Source organism: Pelophylax lessonae (genome assembly GCF_965119305.1).
Source record: "Pelophylax lessonae genome assembly, chromosome: 1".
Classification (NCBI taxonomy): domain Eukaryota; kingdom Metazoa; phylum Chordata; class Amphibia; order Anura; family Ranidae; genus Pelophylax; species Pelophylax lessonae.
Window position 1 is genome coordinate 238,771,854 of NC_138768.1, and position 13,269 is coordinate 238,785,122.

General features: G+C 44.5%; 1 protein-coding gene across 1 annotated transcript in view; it reads right to left on the reverse strand.

Annotated features, from left to right (window-relative positions):
- DHX37 (DEAH-box helicase 37) overlaps positions 1-8,476 on the reverse strand; it is a 70,176-nt gene extending 61,700 nt beyond the window's left edge. Inside the window, exons 1-4 of the mRNA XM_082261934.1 lie at positions 8,385-8,476; positions 4,355-4,470; positions 4,106-4,272; positions 675-787 (exon numbers count right to left, since the gene is read on the reverse strand). Of these exons, the coding sequence (XP_082118060.1) occupies positions 675-787; positions 4,106-4,272; positions 4,355-4,460 (386 nt within the window). The 5' untranslated portion in view covers positions 4,461-4,470; positions 8,385-8,476. The remainder of the gene's footprint in view (positions 1-674; positions 788-4,105; positions 4,273-4,354; positions 4,471-8,384) is intronic.
- Between the last annotated feature and the right edge of the window lie 4,793 nt (positions 8,477-13,269).

The window sequence follows — 13,269 nt, forward strand, 5'->3', positions numbered from 1 at the left end:
AACATCATGCCCAGGGTAAAATCAGGAGATTGTGTCATGTACATCTTTATTAGATGTACATGTAGAGTGTGCTTTAGGAATTGGGCAGCAGCCTGTACTAAACTAACCAAAATACTTTGCTACTTTGGACATAGGGTTAAAACCTTTGCAATTTATTTGCGCTCTGTGTAACTGTTTTAGGGCATAACAGCATGGAGTGTACATTTGAAATCTTTTCTAGTAGTAACAGAACTAGATGCACAAGAGGTAGTATGTAGATGGAAGGCTCTGCATGGCTTCAATTCTTCTCTGAAATACTGTGAAGAAAGAAAAATATTGGAATAGCTCGAGCACCAACCCATCCCTCCCTGCTGCTCTGCCATGTTGCTTCCATCATTAGCAATACAACAGAAAGTAGACAAAACTGTTCACACAGAACAAATGTACCCACTCTCTACCTCTAACTTCATGGGCAGACCAGAATTTCATTAAATTTGTTCCTGGTCTGTACATGCCAGGTTGCACTGCAAATTCCTACACCTACAGAAAGCCAGAATAAATATGACAAAGTTGGCAGCAAATCAAACATGACTTTACAAAAACAGGATCTCTATTGATTCACAATTGTAATTAGTGTTCAACAAGAAATAATTTAATCAACAGCATTACTTCAAAAAGTATGTAAAAAAGCTCACCGTTTGGCGGCAAATAGTCGATCACCTGTGCCCAATTTGGAGGTTGTATACAGCAGACTTAACTCCTTCTCTGAAGCTTGCACTTCACTCAGCTTACTGAGAATATCTGCTCTCTACAAAAAAAATAAAGAGAATAAACAAAAGCTCCTTGCTCTGGTGGCATAGTGTTACAATTACAAGGTATCACTTATAGACTGGGGAAAAAACAGAAACAACCCTGAAAATAAAACAGTTAGTAAGGGATTTTTAAAGATGAATTCTGGGTACTGCTACATTTTATAGTTACATTGGTCCAGCTTGGACCAATTTACCTATGGATATACCATACTAGGCCAACGCCCCTGGAACCTGGAAATCACTGTAGTAGGCAGCACCACTCCAGTGATCTCCACTTGCTTCCAGGACCTGCGCTGAGTTACTGGCCTGCTGCAATATGAACACAAGATGGGCAACTTGGCACAGGCATCACTCAGTTACCGCCCCACCTCATTTAATCAGAAAACTCTTTGAATTATTCAGAAGTTGCAGACCCTTCCATGAATAGCACCCCTGCCGAGAGACCTCAGCGTGGGTCCCGGAAGCAAGTGGAGATCACTGAAGTAGCAGTGTTTTCTTCTGCGTTTCCAGCTTCCAGGAGCGTCGGCCAGGTATGGTATATAAATGGCTATGTATATAATATACAAACCTAGAATTTGTCTTTAAAGCTGATGCCCATGTTTCATGTCACTTTTAATAGTTTGTTTGGACCAAGCTGGTCTAAATGAACTATCTGCTTCACTAAGTGCTCCAGTGTCTCTAAGCACTGTATGTACTAGTGATCGACCGATACCGATATTTTGGCCAATGCATACCAGTATTGGCCAATATTTTTGTACATGAAAAACATTTTTTTTTTTTTTTTGACAGGTACTTTTGTGGAGGGATATGGAGGTCTAAAAGACCCCTAACCTCTCCTCTGCACTTAAAAGCATTTAGAACGCCAAGTTTGACTGTTTTGAATGTTGTAATTTTTTTTAATCTGGCGCCAGACAGTACCCGGAAGTGATGTCACTCATGACATCACTTCCGGGTTTTTGCATGGAGACCCTATCAGAGCCAAATGCGGCTTTGATCGGGTCTTCGGTGTCTGTGCAGGCTGGTGGGACTGGAGACCTGGGCGAGCCATGGAAGGCGGCAGGAGGGGGACGCCCCCTCCAGCTTCTTGTAATGACAGCTGAGCGGCTTCTCAGCCACATTGGTTGTCATTACAGGCATCACTCCGGTAAAAGCACTTTTCTGAAATATCGGCAATATTGGTAACCTCAGGGGTCAATTCCGATATATCAGGAAAAGTGCATATCGGCCCTCAATATATCGGCTTTGCTGATAATCAGTTGATCCCTAGTATGTACTGTATGTTATATAGGGAAAAGCTGCACTAAGTGACATAGATCATAGGTGATATGATCAAAGAAATAATAATAGTGAATGTCCCAAAAGTCCCAAAATATTGAGTGATGGGTAAACAGATGAAGTCCAATCCAACAAATCACAAATGCAATCAGTATGTGTAGATACTGCTTACCGGATGTAGCAGTAAGATTAGCATTAATGTGTGAAGAAGCCAAGTCAAATGGAAATCTGCAGGGGACTCCTCCCAGACGATAACCAACTCAGAAATGTGGATCGGTGAAAGTTGTAATAAAAAATAAAGTAAACATAGCGTGATACTGTATAAATAAACACTAATATCTCCCGTGTACAACAGATCTGAGAGAGGAGCTCGGTTTGGACTTTAAAAGTAACCATACTTAACTGCATCTTAGAGCCCCTGAGGAAATTCATTGAGCAAAACGTGTAGGGCTGAGGCACCTCTTCTCTCCTTTTTCAATTTATGTGACACTTTACTCACTCTTTATTTGGTGTACAAGTGCATACAGGGGAGGGCCTCTTATTTGGGATTGTAACATCGGAGTATTTGTGCGGGCCAGCCTCATTGCTAAAGGGAGCGATAATTCCACATACTAGCAGACTGCCATACATCAGCATTACCCTGACTGGATATATGCAAATTTGTTGCCGACATCTGGTAAGCAGGGATTTCTGGTGATGGTCCTGTCTATTCGAGTGATTAATACCACACGATTTGCCTGCAGTTATCTGGTAATTTGATTGGGAGCACGGTGGTGGTTCTTTTATTCAATTTGTTCATCTATGATCTGCCTTTGACCCTTTTTGTCTTACTTCTGGTAAGCAGCCTGTGCTGGTGGTGGTGCACACTATCATTTTCCTTGTTGTACACGGGAGATATTAGTGTTTATTTATACAGTATCACGCTATGTTTACTTTATTTTTTATTACAACATTCACCGATCCACATTTCTGAGTTGGTTATCGTCTGGGAAGAATCCCCTGCAGATTTCCATTTGACTTGGCTTCTTCACACATTAATGCTCATCTTACTGCTACATCCGGTAAGCAGTATCTACACATACTGATTGCATTTGTGATTTGTTGGATTGGATTTCATCTGTTTACCCATCACTCAATATTTTGGGACTTTTGGGACATTCACTATTATTATTTCTTTGATCATATCACCTATGATCTATGTCACTTAGCGCAGCTTTTTCCTATATTTTGTTATCCATATGTTTGTCACATTTAAGTTGCTGCTATCAGGTCTAGATATTTAGCGCAGTTTTTTTCTTCCTTCGATTTGTACTTTATGTTACTTTAGCTACATACAGTACACAGTGCTGGGTTCTGGCTGTGAAACAGAGACTTCCCCTCTCACACTAGGAACAAAACAGCAGTGCGCAGCCATTCATAGGCATCTTTATATTCTGTGAATGAATACAAAGCTTCCTCTAATTGGCAAAGTGGGAAGGGTGGGCCCAAACAAACTATTTTAACTTGAAATAGTATGTTTGGCCTAAACTTTCCCAAACTAATTATTCCCTTTACTAATCAGCTGTTGCCACTGTCAGCGCCATATAAACTGTATGTAGCTTCAGCCTTATATTCAATAAAAGCATACAAGGCTTCCTTTGAATAGTTGAGAAGCCCAACTTGATTTGGTTTCAGTAGCAGATAGGGAGTACCCATACTGCTGCTGAAACACAAGGCTGGTGCCACATACAGTTTATACAGTGCTGACAGCAGCCGCTTCAATTAGTGAAATAAGTAGTTCCAAGAAGGCTCTGCACATACTTACAGGGAACAGAGATCAAAGTGATAACTTATAAATGTCTTGCGGCTCCTTTAATGACCAATGAGCAGGCTATGGGGGAATTCTGGAGGTGTTCCGTGTTCCAGAGGCCCTCTGCTCTCAAGACTGGCTTGAACAGAATTATAAATCTTAGCCAACACACAAATGTTTCAACTAGATTTACTACCTCTTGTCTTTGGTTCTGTCCTAAGTGACCGCACATATTTCCAAATACACTAACCTGACTCTTCTTTTCTTTCTGCTCCAGAACCTTCTGCAGTGCCTTCTTCTGTTTTCGGCTTAGAGGCTTTTTTGTTGAAACATTCTCATAAATTTTTTTCTTTTTGCCTTTTGTGGAAGGTAACACTAGTGCATTGCTCTCATCCAGTCCTTTTATTTGCTCAGCTCCTAAAATATATAACCATCAAAGGTAAGGTTTATAACTAAGTTTTAAGCATTTGTATGTTATACCTTACACAGGGTGTCTCACCTTCAATCTCCACTTGCACATGTAGCTTGGGATCTGAGGGGTTATCTTCTGTGGACTTTACTTGTTGCCTTGCCTTCCAGTTATGTCTCTTTCTCATTTTACCCATGGCGAGAGTCCTGCAAATAACCACATTTTTGTAGTCCTTGACCTGATTTTTCCCAAGAGGCTTTATGGATAAATAAGGGTTAAGTTTACAGGTACAAACAAAAAGACAACCAAAATGTTGCATTGCTTACACCTACTGGTCCTTTTCTGTCATAAATGTTTCTCCCTGCCTGTCAGTGGTGATCTGAGCTGCACACACACAGCACAGACCACATTTAAAACACTTGAAGTGTGCCGTGGTAAAGGAACCGTTGTGCGCATGTGCAAGAGAGAAATCATTGTGCCCACAGAGATTGATCCCCAGAAGGAAACCTGGGGGAAGATGGAAGCACCCAGAGCCAGTAAAAGTCATGACAGCACAGCACAGGAGGGCTTTGTTTAACAGGTAAGTCTGCTATAATGTGCTAGTATGTGGTGCATACTGGCACAAATGGTACAACACTACAGGGGGACCATTTTTTAATTTTTTTTAGGTGAAGTTTACTACTGCTTTACGTCTTCCAACACGGTCACCCCAGAGTTAAACAGTAATTGCGATGGCTCATTTTTACATCTGATATAATGTTTACAGTCATGATTCTTCCTCTTTCTGGCTATTCAAAGCTCAACACATTCTATACTGTCATGGTTGCTCTCCCTTATACTATATGAGTAGTTTATTACCCCCACTAAGGTTATGCATTAGTGCATTAAGGCCACCTCCATGTCTATACCTACCTCCTTTTTCTACGCTTTTATCAGAGCAATTCTTTGTCAACTGTTTTGTGTTTGACTAACACCTATTAAATGATGCATTGCATGGTTTGTTTTTTTTCTCAACTTTATTGAAAACAACTAAGTGATATTTCATGCCTCTATAACCACAGTGGGTTGTAGTGCAGTGTACTGCATCACAACACGCTGTGCTGAAATAATAAAAAAATAGTGTGAACCGAACACACAGGACTCAAGGCTAACTGCCTTGTCTGTGTATTGGGAATGCGTTGGGCAAGCTGCACAGTGCAGCCCAAAACATATGCGAATTGGCCCCTAGAGTGGAACTAAACCCATCAGTTTACCAAAACATCAACATTCAAAGAATGCCGCAAATGATAAAGGTCACAGTTCCTTGTGTTCTCCACGGTCAAGTCATCAAATGGCTGGGGTCATAACAGATCATATGTGCAACATCATGGCAAACGCAGATCAGAGACTAAAATGGCAATTTCCTTGTCTGTAAAGGATAGGAGGCAGTAGTTTTGCTTCACCCTAGGTTCACACCAGTGCCGATGCATAATCATTTGCTTTTCAGTGCATTATTGTAGTGTTTTTTGACACGTTTTTGATGCATTTTCATGTATTTTTTTTGTAGCAGGAACAGACTGAATTTTATACACAAAAATCAGCCAAACACACACTAAAAATGCATGTATGTGCGTTTTATGCACGCTATCCATGCTTTCCCATTGAAGTCTATGGAGCCAAAAAGGCACTATGGTGCATCAAAAGAAGCACCTGTGTATTTTCAAAAAGCATACTGTCCCATGTTGCAGTGATATGAGCAGGCAACATAGGGAATAAGGTGATTTCCATTGTTGTGCATGGCAGTGCAACAGCAAATGCAGGAAAAATTGCACTAGTGTGATCGGGGCCAAACGTAAAGACAAAAAATGAATTTTGAATTAAAGTTTTTTATTTTTTGCTAAAGAAACAAAAAAAAGACCAAAAATTTTGAAAAAAAAAATCCAAAGTTTGTTATAAAATTTTGTAAACAAACAGTTATTTTTTCTCCTTCACTGATGGGCAGCACTGAAGATGAGGCACTAATGCGCATTGATAGGTGGCACTGTTGGACACTGATTAGTAGCACTGTTGGGCACCGAGCGGAACCGATGTCTTTGTAACAGCCCAGTTACTGGCTTTCTTCTTTTCTCCTCACGCTGATCGTGAAGAGAAATAAAGATGATAACCTGCTTCTGTTTACTTCTGTGATCAGCTGTCATTGGATGACAGCTGATCACAGGGGCCGCTGTGATTGGCCTTTATGCCTATTCTGTGATCAGCAAAGGACTTGAAGAGCACAGAGCGCACCACCACAGAAGCCCTCCTGCCACTGGAAGCCCGCACTGTAGCCGTCTTTCAGCTACAGCGGATAGTGGTTGTGAACCTCAGGCATGAAATATGAACAAAGAATATCCCCTCTATAGTGTGTACTTGTCTCAATTATGAGCACCAAGTTTCATTTCCCTCTGCGATCAGCAAGAATCACTTCTGACAAGTTTTCCTGACACCAAAAGAAAACTGGTGACAGGGGAGGAATATCCAGCAGATCAACAGCCTCGGCTCTGTTCCTGTATGCTGTGTGAAGGTGGAGTGTGTGTCTTTCCTCCTATCAGCTCTCAGAGCTCTCCTCACTGAAGTCTGCAGAGTGTAACTTAAAGAAGAAGTAAAGCTTCCTCTAGAACGTGTACCTATAGGTAAGCCTATGATAAGGCTTACCTATAGGTACAGTAAATATCTCCTAAACATGTACCGTTTAGGAGATATTTACTTTGCATGCAGCCAGTGACATCACTGGCACATGTGCTCTGAAGGAACGTCCACCCGTGCCATTCCTTCAGAGCCCTGTGCCATGAATGGCAGCTCCCGTGCGCATGCGCGGGAGTGACGTCATTGCGGCTCCAGCCAGAGGATGCGAACCCAGAAGGAAGACGGGTGAACATGTCGGCAGTGTCGGGTGCGGCTGCTTCGTTCTAAGGTAAGTATTTCATAATGAGCTAGTGTGCGATGCATACTAGCTCATTATGCCTTTGTCTTTCAATTTCTTCTTCATTTTTTTTGGAGATTTACAACCTCTTTAGGCTCTCTGCTCTTTTTTTTTCTGAACTCTCAGACAAGCTGTAAAAATAAGCACTTTGAACAGATGAAGAGAAGGCTGCAGATAAACTGATACAACTTATGTGGGAGGATTTGTTTAATCTCTGTGTATCATCTGAGGCCAGTCACTTTTAGGCTATGTTTAAACTATGAATGACACAGCAATGCACTGTGCACTCACATGTAATTGCTTTTTCTAATTACACTGCATCGTACCCAAGAAGTCCATGCACTACTTTTGGAAACACACTGGAACTGGATTGCATGGTACTTTTGTGCTATGCGATCTGGTGCAGGCAACCCCACTGCATTTGGGGTGTAGATACCATTGCATGCTGCAGATTGCTAGGGCAGTGCGTTTAGAATGTAGTTCGGGAAACACGCAAGGATCACGGGTTTCCCACACCATGTTCTAGTGTGAGCTGGGGCTAACTGTAGATATCATACCTTGGAGTACAGTACAGGACACAGGTCAGATGTTCCTAGACCCTGAAGCTAGCAGTTTATAACCCAGCATCTGCCCGGTGTTCTGTACTGTACGATGAAGAGACGGTTTTCCCCATTTAGGGATAGTGCAGAAAACAGTTAAATCCCAGACAAGATATTTCACCATCAGTGTCCAATACAAGGGATTTTCCTGATGTAAATCCCTGGAACATGTGTCCCCAATAGAAGCGTTACATTCTACCCCTGATCTGGTGACAAATCAAAATATGGGACTCTCACTTTCTGCCCCAGAGGCTGTAGTCACCAGGATAAGGGAGGGCGAATCTACCCTGCGGGGACACAGCAAGAAAAACCTGAAGGAGGTTCTAACCCTTCACCACTCTATCTGAAAACTAGAAAAGGTTTGGGTTTTAGGTACACTTATCCTATGCAATCAAATAATACCTACATAGAGCAACATCATATGCGGGTTGTCATTGGCATGTACCCCAGCCTCCCTGTGTGTGTGAGCCCCAGCCAGCAGAGGCTGTATTCCAGCATGCTCAGTGTCATTTCCCATGGTACTGGCAGTGTGTACATGTACAGCTCAGCACGGACATGCCATGAAACAAGCGACACTTACTGTTACCTCTACCGATCATTCACCACAAACCCCCAACGTGTGTATGTGTGTGAAAGGAAGACACATGCTGCTTCCGCTACACCGGAAGCGGAAGTGACGTACAATGTAATGGCACCGCCAGACTCTAGAGCAGCAAGTGTGCTGTGCATGGTGCTTGTACAGACGTGCGGTTTGTAGTTTTTGTTGGGGATCTGCCAGCAGAATGACAGGGAGGTTGTAGTAGTGGGGTGCTGGGTGTCAGGAACACAGATGTGCTGGTAGGAGCAGGGCAGCCTCTGCCAGTCTGCATGGAGCCAAGGGAGAGGGGGGTTCACTTCACAAGTGATAGAAGAAATCCCCTGTAGTAATAGGAGGTATCCTAACCAATCAGGAATTGTCTTTTGATATGAATGTCAGCAAGAAATTGATACCTGATGATCTGACTGATGATGGATACAGTGCATAGTAGAGCTGCATGATTCTGGATAAAATGAGAATCACATTTTTTTTTTGCTTAGAATAAAGATCACGATTCTCAGTGTAACATCATGTTTTAAATTATACAAAAAATTGGGCTAACTTTACTGTTTAGTTTTATTTAAATTCATTTAAGTGTATTTGTTTTCCCAAAAAATTGCGTTTGAAAGACTTCTGTGCAAATACAGTGTGACCTAAAGAACTGCCATGGTATTTTCTAGGGCAGGGATGTCAAACTTAATTTAATCGCGGGCTACATCAGCATTATGGTTGCCCTCAAAGGGCCGGTTATGTCTATAGGATTAGATGTCCAACGCACCCCACGCCCCCTTACACGAGATGTCAAGACCCCCCCCCCCCCCCCCCACCATCAGAAGTCAAGAGTCACCCACCCTTCCTTGCATCACGATGCACACCCTTTCCTTGTGCTGCTGCCAGGAAAAAGATGCGGGTGGATCTAGGAAGAAGGGCAGGGTCTGGAGAACCAGAGGAGAGATGGAGTCAGCTTCCAGAGTCTGCTGAGACCAGGGGAAACAAAGACAAGGTGGTGTTGCGGCTGCACAGAGAGGTGCAGGATCTGTAGGAGGAGTTCTGCCCTCCTCTCTGCTGTGAATTGTTGAGAAAAGGGGGGGGGAACAGGTGAGTCTTTCTGCAGCTGCACAGAGGAGTGCAGGATCTGGCAAAGGAGTTCTGTCCTCTCTGCTGCTGGCTACAGAGACAAGGTGGGGGCAGAGACAAGGGGGGGGGGGTGCCGCAGCTGCAGGAGAGGTGTGAGGGCCACATGAAATGGCCTGGGGGGCCGCATTCGGCCCGCGGGCCTTGTGTTTGACTCCTGTGCTCTAGGGTCTCTGCCAAAAAAAAATATATATATGTTTGGGGGTTCTAAGTAATTTTTTACCAAAAAATACTGATTTTGACTTGTAAGCAACAAGTGTCCGAAAAAGGCTTAGTCTTTTTAAGAGGTTAAACTGCCCTCATTTACAGACTGAAGTTCATTCCTTTGATCTAAAACAGCCTTTCTCAACCTTTTCAATATAGAGGAACCCTGTAAATAAATTTCTGCTCAGGGAACCCCTGTTAACAATTAAAAATCTACAATTCATGACACATTAGTGTGACAGTCAGGGGGTTGAATTGAGGTTGTGCTTTTTTTAAAGATTAATCCTGCCGCTCTAGTGCATAGTACAGTCAGAGGGCACAGGCAGGCAGTGTTATATTTACTGAATTATATGACATAGCTGGCTTGCTTGTCACCAGATCCGCTGAGCTAAGCATGTTAGTAAATAGCTGCAATCAGGTGAAATCTTATGAACATTGAAGTGTGTTACTAACATCAGCATGCTGTGTGCTGCCCCTCTTAGTCCTTCATCCTAGGCCAGGGATCTCCAAACTACAACCCTCTAGCTGTTGCGGAACTAGACGTCCTATGAGGCATTGTAAAACTAGGCATGATTGGAATTGTAGTTCCTGAACAACTGGAGGGCAAAAGTTTGGATACCCCTGACCTAGGCAATGATAGAAGTCTGACCCTTCTTCATACATCCCAACTTTAGAACCTGAGAATGAGGGACACACTAGAGGACAATTAACCATTGGTGGGTGTGCTTGGATTAAATTGAATATTGGGTGTGAATTAATCGATTCTGATTAGAAACAATGAAGAAACCTGAGATTTAGCACAAATTAAATTTAAAGACTGCTCTCTTCTGTAGAGATCCACCACCCCCAGTCTCCTTCTTGGCCCTTGTGTGTAAACAATGTCACCATACACTTTATTCCCCTGCATGATTTGGGGGTGAAGGGTGATAGGAAGGAGGCCAGGTGGCATTGTGACCTGTCACTCCTCTCATTCTTGCAAAACATCACTTCTGTCACCCCTCTCCCATTCCAGCAGAACTTCACTTCTGTCACCACACTCCCAGCCCTGCAGAACATCACTTCTGTCACCCTCTCCCATCCCTGCAGAACATCACTTCTGTCACCACACTCCCAGCCCTGCAGAACATCAATTCTGTACCCCCTCTCCCATTCCAGCAGAACTTCAGTTCTGTCACCACACTCCCAGCCCTGCAGAACATCACTTCTGTCACCCTCTCCCATCCCTGCAGAACATCACTTCTGTCACCACACTCCCAGCCCTGCAGAACATCAATTCTGTACCCCCTCTCCCATTCCAGCAGAACTTCACTTCTGTCACCACACTCCCAGCCCTGCAGAACATCACTTCTGTCACCCTCTCCCATCCCTGCAGAACATCACTTCTGTCACCACACTCCCAGCCCTGCAGAACATCAATTCTGTCACCCCTCTCCCATTCCAGCAGAACTTCACTTCTGTCACCACACTCCCAGCCCTGCTGAACATCAATTCTGTACCCCCTCTCCCATCCCTACAGAACATCACTTCTGTCACCACACTCCCAGCCCTGCAGAACATCACTCTTATAACCCCTCTCCCATTCCTGCAGAACATCACTTCTGTCACCACACTCCCAGCCCCACAGAACATCTCTTCTGTCACCACACTCCCAGCCCTGCAGAACATCAATTCTGTCCCCCCTCTCCCATCCCTACAGAACATCACTTCTGTCACCACACTCCCAGCCCTGCAGAACATCACTTCTGTCACCTAACTCCCAGCCCTACAGAACATCACTTCTGTCACCACACTCCCAGCCCTACAGAACATCTCTTCTGTCACCACACTCCCAGCCCTACAGAACATCTCTTCTGTCACCACACTCCCAGCCCTGCAGAACATCAATTCTGTCCCCCCTCTCCCATCCCTACAGAACATCACTTCTGTCACCACACTCCCAGCCCTACAGAACATCACTTCTGTCACCACACTCCCAGCCCTGCAGAACATCAATTCTGTACCCCCTCTCCCATTCCTGCAGAACATCACTCCTGTCCCCTGCTCCCAGCCCTGTAGAATGTCACTCCTGCTCCCACCCCTGCAGAATGTCACTCCTGTCCCCCCCCCCCTGCTCCAAGCCCCGCAGAACATCACTCCTGTACCCAGCCATACAGAACATCACCCCTGTTCCCCATTCCCATCTCTGCAGAACATCAGTCTTTTCACCCACTCCCAGCCCTGCAGAACATCACTACTGTCACCCGCTCCCTGCCCTGCAAAACAAAACACCTGCCTCCCCTTTCTCAGCCCTGCAGAACATCACCCCTGTCAACCCTCTCCTAGCCCTGCAGAACATCACACCTGTCACCCCTCTGAAAGCTCTGCAGAACATCACACCTCTCCCAGCTCTGCAGGATGACAAGAGTGATATTTTGCAGGGCTAGGAGAGTAGAGACACAGCACTGTCGTAAACAAAGGGACTTGCCACAGCTCTGACCTTGCTGCTGGGACCCAGACCACAGAACTCTCCTGAACTGTGCCTCTACATGACTGCAAAAGTTCAGAGCTCTGTCCACTAGCAGCCAGACCAGTCCCTCCACCCATAGGACAAGGTAGGAACTGCAGCAGACTAGTAGGAAGGGAGAAGGCTGTGTCTGGATCGGGGATGAATTACAGCAGAGCAAAGGAGTCTGGCTCTCTCCTCCATTTTTGCAGCCCAGCAATACGAAGGCTGAAAGGACTCTCACTCCACTTGTTCTCTGTGCAGCAGGGCATCGGAAGCAGCAGCTGAGTGCGGGATTTTCTCAGGGGTCTTTCAAAGGCATTTTTTTGGGAAAAAATACACTTCAATGAATTAAAACAACTAAACCGTAAAGTTAGTCCAATTTTTTTGTATAATGTGAAAGATGATGTTACGTTGAGAATCGTGATCTCATTTTATCCAGAATTGTGCAGCTCTAGCATATTTTATACCTGGCCGATGCCCCCGGAAGCTGAAAATCACTGAAGTAGACACCACTACTCCAGTGATCCCCACTTGCTTCCAAGTCCTGTGCTGAGCAACAGGCCTGCTGCATTGTAAACACAGGAGCTCAGCTGCTCAGCGTGGACGCCTTTCAGAAAACGATTTCCATAAATGCAAAGTGTTCTTTGAGTGGACAAGGTGGAGAGTGTGAATACATTATAGTGATATTCCATTCTAAACAATAGGGACTTCACAATACATAGGCATGTTTATACACAGTACCTGGCAAAAAGATCTGGAGTGAAAAAAAATGTTGGTGCCCCATAGCGGCTAATGGAAACCGATTGTTTTCTGATCATGTGACTGCCAATGGTGGTCACATGGTCAAAAACCACCCCCCACCTCTGGGCATTCTAAAGCCCTTAAAGGGATGGTGGGAGCCAGCGCCAAGGGGTTAAAAAAATTACAAACATATACTTACCTGCTCTGTGCAGTTGTTTTGCACAGAGAAGCCCCGATCCTCCTCCGGTCCCCCGCTGGCGCTCTGGACCCCTCCCCCTTGCTTAGTGCCCCCATAGCAAGCCGCATGCTGTGGGGGCACTCATG